General features: G+C 40.3%; 1 protein-coding gene across 10 annotated transcripts in view; it reads left to right on the forward strand.

The window, feature by feature from the left end:
* Positions 1-22061, forward strand: part of ATG7 (autophagy related 7) — a 252739-nt gene that overhangs the window by 27156 nt on the left and 203522 nt on the right. For 9 of the 10 annotated variants that reach the window (XM_011280206.4, XM_045051957.1, XM_045051956.1 and 6 more), the window contains exons 6-11: positions 3531-3647; positions 5030-5179; positions 14816-14904; positions 16534-16655; positions 20385-20475; positions 21183-21327. In XM_011280206.4, the coding sequence (XP_011278508.2) occupies positions 3531-3647; positions 5030-5179; positions 14816-14904; positions 16534-16655; positions 20385-20475; positions 21183-21327 (714 nt within the window). Of the gene's footprint in view, positions 1-3530; positions 3674-5029; positions 5180-14815; positions 14905-16533; positions 16656-20384; positions 20476-21182; positions 21328-22061 lie in introns of those variants that run through there. The other variant, XM_023250024.2, reaches the window with a different exon arrangement.

Genomic DNA, 22061 nt, shown 5'->3' on the forward strand with positions numbered 1-22061 from the left:
CACTGAAGCTATTACCTGGTGTTATTTAAATCAGAGCTGGTCAAGAAACACTCATTTGATTAGTGGCCCGAAGGCGCTGGCACTTATCACCGGTGCAAAATTAATTCATTCTTACTGATCTTACATACTGCATGGTTTATGTAACACAGTGATGCAAGTCTTGTCATTCAGGACACAATAAAATCAGCTTCAGGGAGTAGTGGTTCTTTGTTGCTAAAGTCTTTATTCAGTATAGTCTGTGGGGCTCGGTTGCTGGATCCATCACCATAAGAAAAAGATGACATCTTGGGGATCCCGGCTGTCCTCCAGCAGCTTCTGGACTAGAGGAGTTCACACTGCTCTACATAGTTTGTCCACACAGTTGTGGTTTTTTTTTTTTTATTAAAACATTTTTTTTACATTTATTTATTTTTGATAGAGACAGAGCACAAGTGGGGAGGGGCAGAGAGAGAAGGAGACACAGAATCAGAAGCAGGCTCCAGGCTCCGAGCTGTCAGCACAGAGCCCGATGTGGGGCTTGAACTCACCAGCCGTGAGATCATGACCCGAGAGGAAGTCGGATGCTTAACCGACTGAGCCACCCAGGTGCCCCAACAGTTGTGGTTTTTTGAGAAAGAAAAATGTTTTGTGTAAATGTAACATCTAATGCCTAGGGAAGTAGGGGGAAGGACCTGGTCTTGGTGATGGGTGATATGGGGAAATGAAAGGGTTGATGATAGAGATATGAGCCACACACACACACACTTAACACACATACACGCAGGTGTATGTACACATATATGTACATGAGTGTATGTCTCTATCTACATATGAAATGAATTTAGCCTTTATAATTAGGTTGACTATATAATATTCTGTCAAGTGTATGTTCTATAGGTTCTTGTACATCTAGGTTGTTTCTAATATTCACTATTTTGTAAAATGCTGCAGTGAACAATATTGGCCATACTGATTTTTTTTTCCTGTTCATTTTATTTCTTTAGGATAAATTCTCTAGAGAAGGCATGTAAACATATCGACGTTGATGTGTATTAAGTGTACTGTTTTACCAGCTTCATCAGCTTTGAATATTAATCTTCTTCCCCACATCTGTCTGTCTATCTTCTTCCTTCCTTCCTTCCTTCCTTTCTTTTTTTATTTTCTTCTTTTCCTCTTCCCTTCCCTTCCCTTCCCTCCCCTTCATCCTCCCCTCCCCCCTCTCCTCCACTAACCTCTTTCTTTCACCAAGTTATAGGTCTTACCTTTCTTCCTGCCCCATGAACTAATCCTGTTTCTTCTGAATGCTGCCTGATTTGCTGCCCAAGGCAAAGGAGAGAATGATAAAAGTCATACTGAAGGTCATGCCAAAGGCTGGCTATCTATAAGGAGCACATTTCCTAATGAGTTATAATGCTTTCTGTGTAATAGTGGGGGAGATAGAAAAATGTTTAAATTCTTCATGAGATTACTAGCTGCAATTTGGCATTAATAATTTGTCTGTAAATTTGAGCAGTTTTGTAGATCTGCCACTAAGAGATAAGTGGTGCCAGTTAAAGATTTTCTGGGTTTGTTATTTTAACATCAATATATTTTCTGTACCAAGAATTCTAGTTAGTAGAATCGACAATTTGCATTTAATAAGAAAAATAACATTAGCTCTTAGTTAAAGTCTTAAGGCATTTCCTAGAGTTAGCGCGTGTATTGGCCCTGTTGCCCTTTTTACTGACCATTCTTAGCCTACCTTAAAAAAAAAAATTAAGTCTCTGTCTTTTAAAATCTTCAAATACAAAGGGCTTTGTGTTTAATTTTATCAAGATCCTTTGTATCCTGAAAAGAATTCTAAGAAATTCAAGCCTTTTGACTTTTGAAGATGATCTGATAAAGCTTCTTAGAAATTATGAAGTCCTTCATCTTGAATTGTTTAACCTTTGACTAAAGATCAGTTATGACAAATCATTTAAATACAAAGAAGAGAGTATAATCTCTGGAGGTACTTTTGCTTTTCTTTCTGCTGTTTTTAGGATTCAAAGGAACAGGCACTTCATTAATTTCTATTTTGTAGTTTGTTTTGCTGTTGTCAAAATGGAATTTGTTGTCAGTTGATCAATTAATGGCAGAATTAGAGACTGGAATCTATAATGACTAGGCTTTCTCATCTAGACACACATTTATGTATACATTTATATTTATTTAAAAAGTTATCTAGTATGATTTCATTTATATGAAAATCTCAGAATAGTCAAATTCATTGAGACAGAAAATAGATTAGTGGTTCCTAGGGGTTGGGGAGAAGGGGGAATGGGGAATTCTGTGAATGAGTATTTCTAACTAATAAACTAATGGGAGTTTCTACTATTGGAGTTTTCTTTTTGGGGCAATGAAAATGTTCTGCAATTGAGTGATGGTGGTACAACCTTGTCAGTACCCCCAGACAAACATTCAGGTGTATATTTTAACATGGTAAATTTTATGGTATATGAATTTTGTCTCAAAAAGTCATCAAACAACTATCTATTGTTTATTCTTAGTAAGATTAAAGAAGAAACATTGATTAGCCAAATAAACAGACTGATGGAGAAGCTGTCAGACACTGAGATAACTGTGAGATCCCATAATATGAGTGATTTAGGCCACAAAGGCTGCAAGAGTTCAGGGCAAAAGCATCCAACCTGGGTGGAAACAGTTATCTAGAACAGCTTCATGAGTCATTGCCCCTGCCTCACTTCCCCTGGTGGGGGAGCCATCAAATATACCCCTGAAGATATAATCTCATATCGCTGATGCTCCTTTGCTCTTAGAACCTCTTCTGTGACTCATGACTCACTTTATCTCTGCCTGTATAGAAAGTGAGCTGCCCAAGGGCTGGACTGGGTTTTATTTATCTTCTTATTGTCAGAGTGTCTAATGTATTACCTTGTACATAGCAAGTGCCTAATGATTGTTGACCTGAATTTCACCAACAAAGTATTTCTGAAAGCAGCATTTTATTATCTCAGGCATATATAGGTTATGGATAGCACAGCTTCTTCAATACCATGCTAATTCATTTGACTGTGAAGAGCGATAACCATGTTTGGTGGCTGTGCCTCCCCAGAAGCGTCGTTGAGTATGTGTGGTTCTGCGGAGGAAGCTGATATTTTGGAAATGGAATTCTGCTTCCCTCTCCACTAATCAATATCTTTGTTTGGCTGAAGTTCTTTCCTTCACCCCCCCTATAAGCTTCAGTTTTCTGTCTGTAAAACGGGATAATAGTTACCTCTTGGGATGGTTTTGTGTATTACACAGTGATGATGATAATTGTCAACACTTTCTTTAGCAAGTAGATGATAAATATGTTTATCATGATATATTATTGTTTGGTGTGTGGGTATATTTTAGGAGAAAGACAGAAATTCTGTATTCTATCCTGAGTTCTGTTGGAGATAAGACTTTCTGACCAGGTGATTCTATGTTGTGCGCCTCAATGTGTCTAAGTGGTGTTGGGGAATTACATCAATGAATGCATTTCAGTTTCATCATTGGTTATAATCCTCTTATATTCTTTCTTCTAGGATCTAAAGAAGTACCACTTCTACTATTGGTTTTGCTTCCCTGCTCTCTGCCTTCCAGAGAGTCTACCCCTCATTCAGGGGCCAGTGGGCTTGGATCAAAGGTTTTCACCAAAACAGGTATCAACAAATAAAGCAAAATGCAGGTAAAATTGGACTTAATGAGCTTGAGTACTTTATCTAAAGGCAGGCAGTTGTCTGAATGAAGAGTTGGTCACTGTGGAATCCTCCAAAGGTGGCACTAGGAGCAGACTTATTTACAAAATGTTTGTAGAATCATTCCAAAGGAGTAGTCCAAGATACTTTTCCAGGTATTCAGTGACATTTGGTGAAAGGCTGAGCCAGTAGAGGAGCTATAGGAACATGTTGAAAGTCTGCAAGAATTTGCCAAAATGTGGTTTTCACTTTCATTGTAGAAGATCCCAAGGCACTAGTATACTTTGGGAAGAGAGTCTTTGAAACCAAATAGAAGACATTTCACTACCCTCACACCAAGTTGTGGAACTTCTACATCAGGAATGGTGCACACAAAGGTAGTCTTTGTGGTCTAAGGAAGACCATAAGAAAGAGGTGGTCTGAAGGAGGGCAATGAAAATAATCAAACTAGTACAACACAGACCCTCAACCAGATATTCTGATTGTCATTGAGGCAAGGTTTGAGTGGCAAGATGATTTGGATTCATGAAGCATGTCAGTCATTAAACCATGGATTCTAACACCAGGGAGAAACCCTTATTGATGAAAAATTAGTAATTTTGTTTAGTATAAATCAAAGGTTGTGGTTTTGTGGAACTAGTTTCCCAAGAATAAGTGTAAGTAGAGGAAAAGGATTACGCCACGAGGACTGACTGCTGATGGATATGGAATTTCTTTTAAGAGCGACATACATGTTGTAAAATCGTTATGTTGATGGGGCTCCCAGTTGGCTCAGTTGGAAAAGCATCTGACTCTTGATCTCACGGTCATGAGTTCAAGCCCCACATTGAGTATAGAGATTACTTGAAAAAAAAAAAAAAAGGCAACTTTAAAATTAGTTGATGGTTACATAATCCTGTGAACATGCTTAAAACGCACTTAATTATGTATTTTATGTGGGTGAATTATATAATAAGTGAGGTGTGTCTCAATAATGCTGTTATTTTGTGGAGAGGTTCAGGGTAAAATTAATCAGTGATGGATTCAGTGCTTGGTTATTACAGGAGCTAAATAATGTTTGGAGCTCTCTCTGTACACCTTTGTGGTTAACATCTTAGGGAACCACCATGCTGCACCATAAAAATGTCTCCTTGTGCTCCTAAGACACCACCATGCACATGGGAAGTGTTACACAGAAGTGAAGTGGTATTATTTGGGGGGCACTTCTGTGTTCATTTGCTGCAAAAGAGTAACAGGGGTATGCTCAGTCATTTCCAGTCTTCTGGCTTGAAAATACCTTTTATGTTAATTTTTAGCTCAGAATTAGATATGTGATTGGAGAATAACTCAATGTTTCCTGTTCTTAGATTCAAGCCCTTGAGCGTGCATATGATGATCTTTGTCAAACAGAAGGAGTCCCAGCATTACCTTACTTCTTAATCAAGTATGATGAGAACGTGGTGCTGGTTTCCCTGCTTAAACACTACGGTGATTTCTTCCAAGACCAAAGGACAAAGGTCAGAGAAACTCTGAGTTTCATTTTATCATCCATTAAAAAAAAAAAAATCTGATGTTCATGTTATGATAGACTACTACACAATTCAAACTCAGATTTCTTTGGCCCTCCAAAGAATGTTGTACAACGTTTCTTTGTCTTCACCCTTTCCCACCCCCTGCCATTCCCAGATCACTTTCTCCTCCATTTTCCTAGCTCACCTCCTATTGGGTTCCTCACTTCCTATTAGTGATAAAGTTATTTCAGTTTTTGTTGCACTATATTTTGCATCTATATTTTAACTTATTTCTAGAGTTACCACGTATTTCAAGCCCTGCTTACCTCTCTCCTGGACAGTCTTTTTGCTTCCGTCTTGCACGCCACCACGATAGAAGAATCTGCTTTAAACTGCTCACATCCACCCTATCTTTCAATGATCACAAGTTAATGGTGTCTTCCTTCTGGCTCCAAGCCACCTTTCCTGCCTCATTCTTCCACTATTTTCCTCATAAACCATTGTTCCAACCAAGTTTTCCTGTTGTTGTTGGGTTTTTTTTAAATGTTTACTGTTATTTTTGAGAGGGGGCAACAGAGAGAGCAAGATGGACGATCCAAAGTAGGCTCTGCGCTGGCAGTGCAGAGAGCTTGAAGCAGGGCTCGAACTCACAAACTGTGAGATCATGACCTGAGCCAAAGTCAGACACTTAACCAACTGAGCCTCCCAAGCGCCCCCCAGGTTTTCCTGTTTTTAACTAGACAACCCCACCACCACCACCGACTAATCAAGTCTACCTAGGACTTTTTCTATATCTCTCTTTGACCTTGCATTGTGTCATCTGAAATCTCTACCTGTGAAGATCTTAAGAAACTCTCCTTGTTGGGATCCTAGCTCCACAGTGAAGCCTTCTCATAGATCTTCCCTTTTCTGATCTCACTACATTTATTCCCTGTTCTTCATTTACTGTTCTGTTCCCTTGTCAAATAACTTTTGTTCCATACTAGATAGTAAGCTCCCAAGGGCAGGACTGTGTCTTATGTATCTGCATCTCCATAGTGTCTAGCACTTGTCTTAGGTCCTCAATAAAAATTCTTCTGAATGAATCAAAAAGTACTGTGAGTGTCTTTTAGAAGTAATGAGATATGTAGTAAGCTATCTCAGCCATATAAGAGATTGTAAATTAAAAATAAAAAATTAATGAATTTTATGAAGTCGTGAAATCAAGTAGGATAATTTCACTAGCCATGTAGACATATCAGAGTTGAGAAAAGAGAGACCTCTAACTGATGTCCTTATTATTCCTTAGCCTGAACTTAAGATACTTTCTTTAAGTGCATTTTTTCCCCATTTACATTAGCATTTTCCTTCACAAAATAATACTTTCTTCAGTGCTTTGCACTCTATTTTCTATCCTCTTCTTTTCTGTCTTTTTGAAAAATACCAGTTGTGATCCACTAAGTGATTTGGACTCCAAAATGGGTCATCACTGTAGTTTGGACAATGTTGTGTGCCAAGTTTGAGAATACTGTCAGATAAATGAACTACACTAAGTATGGTTCCATTCGTTATTTTCATTTCCAGCTGCCTCTTTCTGCTTTTAAATTCTCACAAAGCCATTCAACTATTATTTTAAGTTTTTGTTTCTTAAGTAAGCATTTTGTATATCTCCTACTAATCTTTTCCTGTTTTTCAAAGACTAAGATTATACTATATTCTCTTTTATTGTAGATTTTAGCATAATACTGTCGCAGTCTGTATCAACATCCTTTCTGATAGATAGATAACGTGACATTTTTGACTTATAGTTTTCTCATACGTCTTCCGTGTTAGGAGTCTCCTTGTGCATCAGATTCCTGCCATCCCCCCACTTACCTTGAATTATTTCTTGGAAAGGAAGAGTTTCTAGATACAGAATGACTGGGTTAAAGAGTTTGGACACTTGAAGGTGTCCGATCGGTAGCGTCCTGCTAAGTGTTTGACAGCTAGCTCTCAGGTGGGGCAAACCCCTGACTGTGTAGCGTTTGCTTCTTCCTAGGGTTCCAGTACTCCCGCTGTGGCCGGCATCAGGCTACCAGTGTGAGGTCCCAGAGCGCAGAGATGGGGAGAGTTGGTAACAGCTGGCTCTCCCCTTTCTGTTCCAGCCAGCTCTGGCTCACCATTGCTTATTATAACTGGGACTCACACACTGTGCAGTTTGCCCTCCTGCCAGCCATGCACCTTTTACCAGCTTTGGGATGTTACACATTTTACACATCTGCATCGGTTGAAGACTGGCCTTGTTTAAGTTCTTATTTCCCTCAGCGAAATGTTATTCCACACTGGTCACGGTGACGCTGCATCACCAACAATTAGTTGTCTTTCAAGCCACTGCTTGTGATTCCATCAAAAACAGCCCATATCACTGTTCTGTTGCCAGTCTTTTAGGAAAGCTTGCTTGGGTCTTCTGCTTTCTTCAGAGTAGTCGTTGAAGATTGGATGTTTGGGATACATTTTGTAATTTTAACAACATTAGCCTTTAATTCTAGGGTTTTAAAAATCTTCGGACAAGAGTGATGGCCAAGGAGCAGCAATTGGTATGCTATTAGCGGGGCTATTTCTTCACTTAGCAAACTCCACATCTTGGCAGCTGTCTGTGACATCGCTGTGCATTAGATACTTGAATTTTTGTCCTGTACTTTTAAAACATGTAATCACCTTTGCGCATTTCCTGTTACATCAAGTGTTTGAGTAATAGATGTCCATTTGTCAGAAAAGTGTGTTTTATGGGATCAGTGTGGAAATTTCTCTAGCCCAGGGTACTCAAGTTGACAATTTCACCCTCTTTTCTTTCTCACATTGAATTTTTTCAGCAAATAGCTGGGTGGACCATAGCCAGAACATGACTGAACCACTTCAGTGAATTGTGTGCTCTCAGCCAAGTAGAAAGGAGCATTTATTTCGTCAGCCTTATAAACAAAGTTTTTTTTTTTTTCCAATTACATTTTGTTTTTTTCTACCGATTTGTGGGATAAAAGGAAGTGATTTGCCTAGCTTCGCAGAATGACTTTGTGGCAAAGCCAATTGGAGAACGCAGAACTCCTATCCCATGGTTATTTCCGACTGCTGCTACCACCAAACAAAAAAAATCTATTTACCCAAACAGTTTAGCTGGCCTACCTAGCATTGTGCTGACTAATAATTCCTACAATGATTGAGGTACCTGATTTGGTTCTGAAAGCACTTAAAGATTTTGAAATCACTTTTGAATCATCAAAGAAATACTAAATGACGTTCAGCCTCATGTCAAATGTGTTCCGTCATTTTCCTGTCTGGATGCTTGCTTTTTGTACTCATGCATGCCTCACGTGGGTAAGAGAGTTACTCTGAAGCATCTCCACGTCGACCTCCCTTTATGGGTGATAGATTTCTCTTTAGCAGTTCATTCCAGCCCTGTAGCTCCTCTTAGGTCAGGTTGCTCTAAGAAACTTATTCCTGTTTTTTCCTACTCAGAAAAAGATTTCTTTTTTTTTTTTTTTCTTATTGCCTTCCTACCTCATGGCCTTTGTATTTAGTGTCAGAAATATGCTCATTCTTTGAAATTAGGCACCCACCTGTAGTATCTAATATGATAGTCTAACTTCTATAATTTAAATTCACTTAGTTCTGAGGCATCCAGGTGGCTCAGTCAGTTAAACGTCCAACTCTTGATATAGGCTCAGGTCATGATCCTGCATTTGTGATCTCACAGTCATGAAGTTGAGCCCTGCATCGGGCTCTCCGCTGAGTGTGGAGGCTGCTTGGGATTCTCTCTCTCCCTCTCTCTCTCTCTCTGCCCCTCCCCTGCTCACACACATACACACTCTCTCTCTCCCTCAAAATAAATAAATAAATTCACTTACTTCCAACTCTGCATTTATAGATGATAACACCTAAATGTAGAAAATATTTGATAAACTGGAATTTATCCCCTTGTTTTCTCTGTGGGTTAGGAAAAGAGAACCTTGAGACTGAAGGTAGAGAACTATGTAACAGTAAGATTGAACTGAACAGAGAGGTCAGTGAAGTTACTACAATAGAGTTTATTTACATTGCTGTTATAGTTCACATCATTAAGTGCTTGCCTTGTTTCCAGTGTCTGTGTCCAGACAGAGTTCTCCAAAGATGAGAAACCTGGCATAGAGAGGTCATATGAGAGTAGGTGACTCAGGACATTGGATAAGAGTCCAGGTTTATTGAGTCACATTTGAAAGTTTGAAACTCAAGAATCTCTATACAAAAAGTATTCTCTGAATTGATACTATCTGGATTCTTCCCAAATAAAACTTAAGTAGCCTTTAGACACCCAGTAAGATTGAACCTAAGAAATTTATATTGTCTTATAACCTATGTAGGATTTTTTTTCTCTTTAATGTTCTTTAAAGTTCTGTAATTCTGAAGCTAGAAGGAATCCTTTGAGATGAAATGATACAACGTCTCCATTTTATAGGTGAGGAAAGCACTTCTCCAAGGTCTGTTTTCCCCCTATACTTGTATGCCTGCCTGCTCACACCCCAAGGCTGAAAATCAGGTAGCTGTAGAATTAGGACGCATGCCTGCTGACCTCCACGTCAGCTTTTTTCACCACATCAGGTCCTTTTCTTCTAAGCTGCTTGAAATGTCACAGAAGTAGAATGCAGGTGTCTCCCTCTCCCCCTTTTCTTGCTGGATAATAGAGTTGTACATGTCTTTGATGAATTTTTAAAAATTTGAAGTTGAAGTGATGATCAATAAATGTAGTTTGCCAGCAGATGCCTTCTGTCATGATTGACAGCAGGCAACAAAAGTGTCCCAGGTGGTGGTGGTGGCAAACGGGACCAGAAGAATTCAAGGCAGACAGCTTCTTTGTTCATAGGGAGTCCTGGGTGGGGAAACATCATTCTTCGAGTTCTCTCGCTTCTCAGAGCAAACCCTGTGAGATTAAACTGTCACATTCTTACCCAGGAGAATCCCAGGGTCAAAATGTCACTGGAGGGAGAACCTGTGCTGTTGAGAAAGGACAGGGGAGGAAAAGGAGCCAGCTGAGATGCTGCACCATGGTCCTCGATGTGAACTTCAGCCATCATCTCCCTCCAGCCGCCCCCCAGGATCCCTGCCTGAGGATGGGGCATGAGAGACGGAGCTTTCCATATAGCGGGGCATGGAGAAACTGGCCGGTTCTGTCATTTGTTCAGCACAGTTTGCTGACTAGCCGGTACCATGCCAGGCACCAGGGATGGAAAGATGCATATGATAGACGACCTTGCTCCAACACTCACAGAGCTTAGAGGCCAGCAAGAGAAACAGATGTGAAATGCATCCTGTATGACCTCCATTCTAAAATGCTTTGTTCTTCACATTTTAATTTTTCTAAAGTCAGGAATTTCTTGCAGTTGTTTTGTATCTTTGATGTCGTGACATTTCCTTTTCTGTACAGTTTGAGAGTGGATTTTATAATCTGTGGTGCTTTGAATCAAGAAAATACCCTGGTTTAACAAATAATCACAACTACCGTGGGAAAAATATAGGATGCAATGAACTCCATTTTAAGCAATCCTAGACCTGAGGTGGCTAGTGCCAAAATGATGGTGCACGCAAGAATCACCAGAGGAGGTCACAAAGCACGTGGGTAATGGTACCGAGGGAGTGTGTGTGTGGTGGACCGTACTTTGAGAAATCGCTACAGACTCTCAAGAGATCTTTGTAACTTGGCTGTACTTTAGAATCACCTGAGGAGCTTTTACATAAAACAACTAATGCTCAAGCCACGTGCCAGACCAATGAATGAGAACTTCTGGAGATGGGACCCAGGCAACAGGAATTTTGAAAGCTTCCCAAGTGATTCTCCTGCACATTTACATGTGAAGACCAAGGCTGGAGAGGGTTGAGGGGCAGAGTAGTGCTCCCTATTCACTGCAGATCACCTGGGTCCTTGTTAAAATGCAAATTCCGATCCAGCAAGGCTGGAGACAGGGAGTCTGAGATTCTGCATTTTTAAAAAATGTTTATTTATTTCTGAGAGAGAGAAAGAAACAGAGTGTGAGCAGGGAAGGGGCAGAGAGAGGGGGAGACGCAGAATCTGAAGTAGGCTCCAGGCTCTGAGCTGTCAGCACGGAGTCCGACACTCGGCTTGAACTCATGAACTGTGAGATCATGACCTGAGCCAACCCAGGCACCCCTGAGATTCTGCATTTCTGACAGATTCCCAGGTGGTGCTCTGCTGGTGCATGGACCACATTTTACAGAGAATGGAAAGACATAGAGCCAATCCAGACTTTTCAAGGTAATGAAAAATGGCCCCCCAGGCTTTTTTTCTTTTGTCTACAAGACCACCTTCTGTAATGGTTTGCAGAGTAAGTCTGTGGACAGGTCCAACTGCATCAGAATTACTTAGGCGAGGCTCATGACTGGGGATTTGAAGGCACCGATAATAATATTAGCAGCACTACACGGTTGGGGGTTTCCTGTCAGTATCACACTCTAATCCTCACTACCTCTCCGTGAAATAGGTGCATGCTTTGATTCAGATTTTAAAAGCTGAGGCCTGAAGAATTTGACTCATTTGCCCTAGGCCACTCGTGTAGTAGGGGACAGTACTCAGAATAGTCTCTGCAAACTCTGTTTGTAAAAGCTTCCTGGATGCTGATGTTTCATCTCCTGTGGAAAAGGAAATCTCAAATAAAGATATTCTGTATTTCCTGAGATGATGGTCATACATTTGAATCTGCATTGAATTAAATATGAATCTGTCTGTGTGCGTTAAAGACATGAAATGGATCTAGGCAAAAATGTTTAGTGTTAGGAGTAAGAACATTTCATACAGGGAGGGTAGCAAAAACAGAATATCCTTCAAATAATACAATAATTGTCTGATAAGACAATTGTAAAATTCATTTTCAGATATTTTTACTGAGCACAGATGAAGGCTAATTAATTGTCCTTCAATAGGAAATAGAAAAAAGTTACTGTACACCAAAACAATGAAATGCTCTTCAGCCACTATTGACAGTGATTGTAGACTGATATTTATTGGCAGAGAAGAGAATTCACAATAGAATAAGAGATATAAAACAGTATGTATAGCATGATATAATTTTCCTTTAGCAATAAAAATTATATACTAAAATAATTGTACAAAAGTTATACTAATAAAATATATTTATTCAAAGATAAAGTTATGGGAGGTTACACACCAAGGTGTTAATGTTGGTTTTCTCTGGATGGTGATCTTAGAGGCCGGCCTGCCTGCCTTCCTTCCTTCCTTCCTTCCTTCCTTCCTTCCTTCCTTCCTATCTTTTGTTTCCTTTCTTTCCTTTCTCTGAATATGGGTTAACATTCTGCTTTGTATTTAACATATTAAGCATTTCAGTAAATAAATGGAATTGTTTGGACTGATCCCATTCTTACAAAACTAACTGGATCTAGAATAACCAAAATTCTGCCGTGTTTTTATTTAACCCAAAAATACACCCATAAAGGAAACTTGTGGGTTGATTTATGGTTCTCTCCCAGCTATCTTTCTTCCCTTCCTGACTTTCTCTCTCCTTTCACTCACTCACCCTTTTCCTTCCCTCCATCCATCCATCCATCCATTCATCCATCCATCCATCCATCTTTTCATCATTCAGCATGCATTCCCTAAGTATCTGCTGTGTATATATGAACTGATCATGGGAAGATGAAAAAGATACTCCTTGCTCTCTAGATGCTCGCTGCTTCTTTTTTTTAGATACACTTTTCATTTTGGAGTAACTTTAGATTTATAAAAATTTGAAAGTACAGTAGAGGGAGGGTTCCCATATACCCTCTCCCAGCTTCAGTTTTCTGTAATGTTACCACCATACATTAGCATGGTACCTTTGTCAAAACTGAGAAACTGGCATTAGTAGGTTACTATTACCTAAACTCTAGACGTTATTCAGCCTTTACCCGTTTTTTTCACATCTTCCTTCTGTTTCAGGAGCCATTCCAGGAGACCACATTGAATTTTGTTGTCATGGCTCTTTTGTCTCTTCTGGTCTGTAGCAGTTTCTCAGGCTTTCCTTGTTTTTGATCACCTTGACGTTTCAAAGAGTATTGGACAGTTATTTTGATAGAATGCCCCTTAATTTTGGTTTGTCTGATGTTTTTGTATGATTAGGGTTACGGGTTTTGAGAAAGAGTGCCACTAAGGTGAAATACCCTGGTCATCACATCATATCAGGGGTACCTGCTACTCACATGGCATCCCTGATGATGTTAAACTTGACCACTTGGTTAAGGTAGTCTTTGCCAGGTTTCTCCATTGTGTGGTTACTGTTTTTTTCTTTGGAAGTGGGTCACTAAGTCTGGCCCACTGTCAAGGAGGAGAAGGATTAAGCTCTACTCCTGGAGGAGGCAGTATCTGTATATATTGTTTGGAAATCTTCTGTAAGGAAGACTTGTCTCTTCACCTTCATATATTTGTTTATCCCATCATTTATTTGTATCAGTGTGGACTCCTAGGTATTTATTTAATACTTTGCATTATAATCCAATACCATGTTATTTATTTTGTTGCTCAGATGTTTCCAGCCTTGGCCATCGAATGCTGTTTCTGTTGGTTCTTGTGTCCCCTTGATGTGCCCCCATGCTTTTGTTTGTTGAGCACTTCCTTACTTTTTTTTTTTTTTTTAGTTTATTTATTTTGAGAGAGAGACTGCATGCACGCACACAAGCTGGGGAGGGGGAGAGAAAGGGAGAGGCAGAATCCCAAGCAGGTTCTATGCTATCAGCACAGAGCCCAATGTGGAGCTTGAACTCACAAACTGTGAGATCATGACCTGATCTCATGAGTCAAGCTCAAGAGTCAGACACTTAGCTGACTATGCCACCTGCACCCCCTTCCTTACTCTCTGGTATACAAGATGCTACAGTCTCTTCTTGTGTTTTCCCTGTTCCAGCCCTAGAATTAGCCATGCATTCAAGGAGCCCTGATTCCTTTTATTGGAGGATGGTATTTAGAAATTAAGATCTGGGTGCTGCATGCTCATTGTCTTTTGAAAGGAAGAAGAGAAAATGAAAAATGGTATGTGTAGTGTACAAATTGCTATGGAAGCACAACGGACAGAGTGACTGTTCCCACTAAAGGGAGTCTTCACTGAAGAAATGCTATTTGAAGTTAAATAGAGTTTTCCAGACAGAAGTCAGGGTTGAGGGAGTTGGAGGGGGAAGGAGTAGAAAGAAATATATGTTAACAGTGTCAAGAGCATCTGACTGTAGACTTATAATGGCAGTGGCCCTTCTTTTATTTTCTCAGTACATAAACATTAGCAATCTTCACAGATTTTTATCTTTTTATTAGAGGATGGTCTCTATGTGAGCCTTGACAGTTGACTGTCTTCTCACCCCCTGTTTTCCCATGCAATCTTTCTTCTTTCTACATGTATCTAGTTCCTACTCTGCCAGGCCTACTGCAAGGCATTGGGGTGGTGCAGAGAAGAATTTTATAGCCCCTCCATCCAGAAGTTCTGGGGTCTGGTGTGAGATCCTTTTGCTTTCTTCTCTCCCCTCTAGCCCTTCATCAAGTGTCTAATTCTTAGTGCTTTTGCAGAACAGCCTATAAAGGCAAGAGGAAGTATTAGCAGTGTCTGTACTGTGAAACTGACACGATGCTTGACTCACTCACAAAGTCTTTTCTGTTCACAGATAACGATTGGTGTATATGATCCCTGTAACTTAGCCCAGCACCCTGGATGGCCTTTGAGGAATCTTTTGGTCCTAGCAGCCCACCGATGGTATTTACATGTGTGTGTCTGTGTCTCTGTCTGTGTCTGTCTGTGTGTCTCAGTCTACCTATTTTGGACATTGTGTCTGCCTATATCTGTCTCTTTTTTCCTCCAAATGCATGTTTTCATTTCTGGCATGGAAGCCAGATAATAAATCCATAAGTCAGTCATGATCCAATTTCCATCAATGATGAACCCCTAAGTAGGTGTGTTATGGAGCTGCAGATTCTGACCATACTGCAGTGAAGATATTTCAGAGTAGGGGCAATCACCCAGAGGTCCCAGTCCCCAAATTCTCCAGCCCCTCCCTCCACCTGTCTGGGTCACTCTCAGATCGGATTTTCCTACTGTTACCATCTTCCTTTTCTCCTAGCCCTAAAATAATGAAAACAGGGTATCTAAGAGGTCAGTATACATTTGAAAAGATGCTCAACATCATTGTTCAGTGGACATAAAATATAATGAGATACTACTCAGTATTAGAGATAATGAGGTACCATGCTGAGATACTACTACATACCTACCAAATGACTTAAAAAAGATGACAATACCAAGTGTTGTCAAAGATGTGAATCAGTTGGAGCCCTCAAACACTGCTAGGAAACTGGCAGCATCCCCCAAAGTTAAAACTATCTGTGGCTCAGTGATTTCTTTCTCAGGTACATAATGCACAGAAATGTGTACTCAGATAGATACAAGCAAACACACGTGCAAGAATTTTTATAGCGGCAGTATTCTTAATAATCAAACACCCGAAATAACCCGGATGTCCTTCAACAATGAAACGGATAAGAAATTGTGGTGTATTCATTGTGATAGAATGTGATGTTGTAGCGAATCTGAGTGAAATACTGATACACGTATCAACACGGATGACCTAATGTTGAGTAAAACAGGCTGGACCTAGGAGAATACGTACTCTGTGATTCCTTCTAGGTAAAGATGAGACCAGACAAAACCCAGGAATGGACGTGGACAGTAGAGTAGTAGTTACTCTTGAAGGGGAGTGGGCAGTGACTGGGAGAAGGCATGAGATGAGCTCCTTTATATTTAAGATGTGTGTACTTGTCTTTGTATCTGTTTTACTTACATAAAAGTGCTTAAAACAAATGAAGATAGCTAAATTATAGATTTTCCCCAGAGGGAGAATGGTTACACTTGCTTATCCAGGTGGTCAGTCTGTAGAGTGCACACAGGCCTCCTAACTAGTACTGACTGAGGTGCTGTTTCACAGAATATGAGTTCAGGGAGTGAGAAGGAGGCCCAGAAGAAACCATGTATGTCTTAGAGGTTCTTTTTAACATCTTGCAATCTCTTTTCCCCTGCATTGATGATTCATTTGTTAGAATTATTTATTTGCAACATGATTGTTATATAAAATTCACTTAGAAAGCAATCACAGCCAACTCACTGCTTCAGCCTCTAAACATTTGGACAAAGGAGAGCATACGTGTATGCATTCAAAATCTCTCAGAGGTTAAAACCATGCCCCAGGGGTGTCAGGGAGGCATAATTACAATGCTTTGAATACTCCAACTGGTTTTGCTGAAGCTCTTATGAGAGCTCTTTCTTTTCCTTCCTTAAAAAAAAAAAAAAAAAAAAAAAATGAATTAATTAAAACCTGGCACCTGACATCAGGAGTAGCAGTTTCCAGTCTGTTGAAGTCCTCTGCTTCCGAGACCGCACCATGCAGGGGGTGAGAGACATCGCCCACAGCATCGTCTTCGAAGTGAAGCTTCCAGAAATGGCATTTAGCCCAGGTAATTTGCCGGTCGTTGAGAATGCATATAATTATCATTTATCAGAAACCTCATCAAGTTTAACTTTCCTTTCATCCCTTCACAATGGCAGCAGAAGGTAGAGAAAAGTACAGCTCTTACCTCTTTGCCCATGGGAACACCTCTCTTGAACAGAGGGCACTGCTCTGCTATTCAGAAAGCAACAAAGGCAAAGATTGTCCTCAGGAAATTTCCTCCAGGCCTTTTTTTTTTTTTTTTTTTTCAGACTTGAGGATTTTTTTTTTCTCCCTTCCTAGTTTTTGTTTCATATAAAATCTTTATTCCTGACCTTTCTTAGAGGAAGAATGTTACTTACAGATTTATTTGTTACATAAAGTTATGTGTGATCCTGTTCTCCACATAGTAAACCAGTTAGCAAAAGTGCCATTTCTCCTTCCGTGTTTAATATTCTTTGTAAGATCCTGTGTGGTAGATATCATAAGTTAGGAAACTTGGGCTCACAGGTATTTTATAGATGTGCGTGTACACATATGTTTATGTGTTTATATACATGTCACAAAGATAGAATACATACTCAACTTCGAGTAAAATAAAGATGATAATACCCACCTCATGGAATATACCCTAGGGCAAATCTGGGTCCTGTGTAAAAGATATTCAATGTCTGGCGTAGATATTTAATAAATGCTAATTTATGTTAATTTCTTATCTTACGCCAATCCCAGCACTCTCCAAAACGATCCCTCAGATTTCTTTGACTTTCATGCTTTCCAGGGTACCTTTACATATGTTGTTTAATCTGGTTTTCACCACATCTGCGTTGTTCAAGACACATTGCTTTCTTTATAGTCTGGGGTCATGTGCTTAAGAGTGTGTGTGTCAGGGAGGGCAGTGGTAACATCTCTTCTGAGATGTCATTTCTGGAGTGCAGAAGTCAGAAGGCTTTAGGATTGACTCTGACAGCATTTTATCGGTGAGTCTTTGCCGCAGCACTGATAAGTGTCTTAAATAGATTTCTCGGAAAGATTGAGGGTGGACTCGGCTTGGTCAAGCAGAGGAGAAGGCTGTAAGTTGTAAGTTCAGAGCCCTAAGAAATTCACTGCTACCCTGCTGTCTTTAGATAGTTGCATTTGATTTAGCACCCTCTTCTGGCACATTCTAAAATTGCTTCCATGGACTCAACTTAGGTGCCATACCTTTGTTATTAAACTGCAATTTGTAGATAGTTCTAGGGGAATGGGTGAGTTAACTAACAAGTAATATGTGTCTGGTCTATGCCCCACAGGCCACTAGATGCCTTCCATACTAACTCACTCACTCAATCTCGCCAGCCACCCTACAGAGGAGGTACTTTTGTTTCCATTTTTATGATAAAGTCATTGGATGATTCTTCCTCCCCATTCCCAATTATCTTGCTGATACGTGGTGAAGCTGGCAAACTCCAGAAACATTGCACATTTCCTTTTGAAAAAGATGTTTTTTGTCATCCAGTAATGCCTCTGCTACATTTTTTTTTATGCTTGATACTGAGTATAGATTCTGTAATTTAGGAAAGGCAAGTTTTCTTTCTTTTTTCATGTAAATTAATATTATCCCTCTTAGCTACAAATAAAACCTTAAATAAAACTTTGTAAAGAGTTATTCTATAGCATAACGTGAACTGAAGGTATTGATATAGTAGTAGTTTATGCTATTTCGAAGACATCCTATAGTTGCAATGGCACTGGTATGAGAAGTATGGTTTTAAATACCCTCTGTCATCTTTGGCTCCTCGTGGTACAGCCAAGCCCACTGTCCACTGCTGATAGAAAAATTATTCTGGTAGCCGGCAGAAGGAGGCAGCAGACTCTGCAGAGAGTGGGAGATCCTTCATTTCACGTCCTTGATGTTCTCCTCCTGATTGTTCACCTGTGAGAAAACAAGACCTAATTTTCCCCTAAAAAAAATGTTTTTCTATTAATTTGGGGCATGTCTTATGGATTTGATTTATATAGAGGCAGATAGGATAGATCAAGTATATTTTTTTTCATTATTAATAAGCTTAAGGTATGTCTAATTTTCTTAGAAATGGCTGTAACATTTTGAGAACAGAGATGTTTTCACTTGAAATGAGATTTTATTTGTACCATGACTTCTTATCTGTAACAGGAGAAAGCTTGGGCCAGGGTTATTAATTGCAGAACTAGACTGTGTGGTTTGAAGTTCTTTTCAAGTTTTTGGCTATATGTTAGGGATGCATTTTTTTTTTTTTTTGAAATTAAATGTAAGACTAGTGAGAAAAGCAGACAAAATATGAATTAGTAGCATGTCTGAACTCCTTCCCCAGAAAAAAAGAATTTTGAACTCTTAACCTTTTTTAAGAACTCAAATCTATTACATCAGTTCTAATTTTTTGTTATATTAAAAAAACACACACATGCGTGCATCAGAGTGCCTGAGTTATAATGGGAAGGGACATTTGTTTTCTGGCTCCTCACTGTGAATGATATGTCCAGCCATACTGGGGCCCAAGTAGCTTTTGAGGATAGTTGGCCCCAAGGTTTTCCCTTGGTCATCCTATCGCAGAAAGGAAAGATTGTGTCAAGGAAATCTACACCTTCTAGGTCCCATAATTATATTGAGCAATACTATTTTTAAAAACTAAGGTCAAACGTGGAAAAGTTCCCAAGGAAAGGAAAATAGAAGTGTTGACAGCCGTCTAAAAGTAGGAGAATGGCCAAAGAACACCAGAATACAAATTAGAAACATAGACTTCTTCCCAGTAGTCCTGTACATCTTTAAGTCCAGGAGTTTCTGTTCCTTCAAAGACTGTTACTTAAGGCAGATCCTGGAGGGGACGCTGGCAGGGTAGATTGTGACTGAGTGAATTCCCTGTTACAGAGTAGAGGCTTTCTTGTGAATCTCAGGTACTTGGTGAGAAAGGGAGAGTAATAGAGGTCCTAAGATGTGAAGAGGGTAATAGAGTGAATGGCCCCCCCATTAGCAGATTGCCAGCAAGGAAGTCAGGTTACCATTAAGGTAAGAAAGTGAGACTTATAAGAGGATTTTGTAATAATAGAATAGAGCAGCCACAGGATCCTTATCCTCCAATGCTGCTACACAGCATTGCCTGTAGCACACTTCAAGAACTGGGATTGGAAATTCAGAGGCACCGACTGCAGAGATTAAAAGAAGTTGGTAGAGAAGAGAGAAGTCAGGGAAGGGGAAAGACTGACTAGATAAGGATGAGCTTAAAGGAGAGGGCAGCTTAACAAAGGGACAGGATAGGTGCGCGGAGACAGGGTTGAGAGGCAGAGCAGAGTGCTGTGGTAAGGATGAGGAACGGAAAGGATGCACTGAACATAGAGGTTCAAATCCTGATGGGAAGCTCAGCAGAAAGTGTGCTGCAGTCATGCTGGCTGGTCTTCCGCAGATAAGAGAGCCTTGCACCGGGTTATACCTATCCCAAGTTGGGTTGTCTTTTTTCGAGCAGCTCCCAGGAACTGCAGAAGTTGAGGCTGCTCAGGCCAGAGTCCAGGCCTATTTCAGAAGCCCCTCTGCAGGAAAACCCTGGTGATCTCTCAGCGAGGGTCCTGGTAGTAGAGGAAGGTGTTGAGCAACTGCTTCAAGTACATGCAAATTCAGGTCCCTGAGCCGCTTTGAGAAAGAAGTGAACTGAAAGCTTCTTAATGCGTGCGCCATCTTGCCACTTGACTTACATGTTTTTATTCGTCCCTCCTTCATTAAACGTACTATTTTATTTGCCTTAAGATTGTCCCAAAGCAGTCGGATGGGAAAAAAACCAGAAAGGCGGCATGGGACCGAGGATGGTGAACCTCAGTGAATGTATGGACCCTAAAAGGTATATTTTGGAAGCTGTTTTCTCCCAAGGGGACCGTTGGTAATGAGGACACACAGCAGGTTCTGTCAGGCCAACCACATCGCTCACATCAGTGCAGGGGGTACCATTCACATTGACAATGAGTGTTACTCCACTCTTTGCTGCCTGACTTGATTTAAGTGTGGTTGTGAGAATTAACCACCTGATGGAGGTCCTGAAGGGCACACAGTTCATCTGGTCTTCTAGACATTATAAATTTTGTTCTTGCTTTGATCTGAGTCTCTCAAACTAGTTAGTTACAGATACGTGCTACCTTGTAGTCCTTATTCGTGGCCTTTTAATTTCATCCTATTAGCCTACATTGAAGGACGTTATAAGAAATATTTCATAGAAATTAGTGTTGTGTTTAAGGGATAAAAGTGCACCCTTTTTTGAGGGGCCAGTGACTCCTCTAAGTGGTCATGCTTCCATTTTCACTTTGGCTGCTAGGGACTCAGTATCAGATTTGTGGCCTGTCGGTAGCAGTTACGGAGATCCACACGGGCACATGGGCTGTGCTGTTTCTCCTCACTGTTGCCCTCATGCTTCATCTTATTTTCCCTGTGATCTCATTTTGCTTAGTTAGGATTTGGTCCTCATTTTCTTATTCAGATGCTTTGTATCTTTTTAAGACAAGATTGGGGCATAAATGAGTGACTGATTGGATAAATAATTCTGTCCTTTTCTAGGTTAGCTGAGTCATCAGTGGATTTAAATCTCAAATTGATGTGTTGGAGATTGGTCCCTACTCTGGACTTAGACAAGGTTGTGTCTGTCAAGTGTCTGCTGCTTGGAGCCGGCACCTTGGGTTGTAATGTCGCTAGGACACTGATGGTAAGTTTGTGGGGGCCAAATGGTACCTCTGAAGCTGTGGCTTCTCCTCTTATCTTTTTTTTTTTTTTTTTTTTTAATTTTTTTTCTTTCAACGTTTATTTATTTTTGGGACAGAGAGAGACAAAGCATGAACGGGGGAGGGGCAGAGAGAGAGGGAGACACAGAATCGGAAACAGGCTCCAGGCTCTGAGCCATCAGCCCAGAGCCTGACGCGGGGCTCGAACTCCCGGACCGCGAGATCGTGACCTGGCTGAAGTCGGACGCTTAACCGACTGCGCCACCCAGGCGCCCCTTCTCCTCTTATCTTAATATACCAGATTGCTTTCCTCCTCCCAGAGTTACCTACTCCTCTTTCCCTCCCATCCTTCCTTCTTCCCTCCCTCTTTCCCTTTCTTTTTTCTTTTGTCAGTTATGTTTTTATTATAAAAGGAATTCATACTTTTATCACAAAGTAGAAACAGAAGGTCTTTCTCCACCCTCCTCTCGTCCCACTTCCCAGAATTCAGCAGACTTCCTAGATTAGTACACAGTATGTCCTTCCCTGACGTTTTCATAGGCACTTGCAAATAAAGAGAGGGACATTTGTCACCTTTGCTGTCATTTATTTATATTTGCAAAAATTGGATCATAGCATACTGTCTGTAACAGGTTTTTATTCTTAACTCAAGAGAAAAATAATTGTGGCTCTCTGTATGGTTCTATATTTGGTATATGTAGTATTTTGTTGTATGACT

The sequence above is a fragment of the Felis catus genome, chromosome A2 (genome assembly GCF_018350175.1).
Source record: "Felis catus isolate Fca126 chromosome A2, F.catus_Fca126_mat1.0, whole genome shotgun sequence".
Taxonomy (NCBI): domain Eukaryota; kingdom Metazoa; phylum Chordata; class Mammalia; order Carnivora; family Felidae; genus Felis; species Felis catus.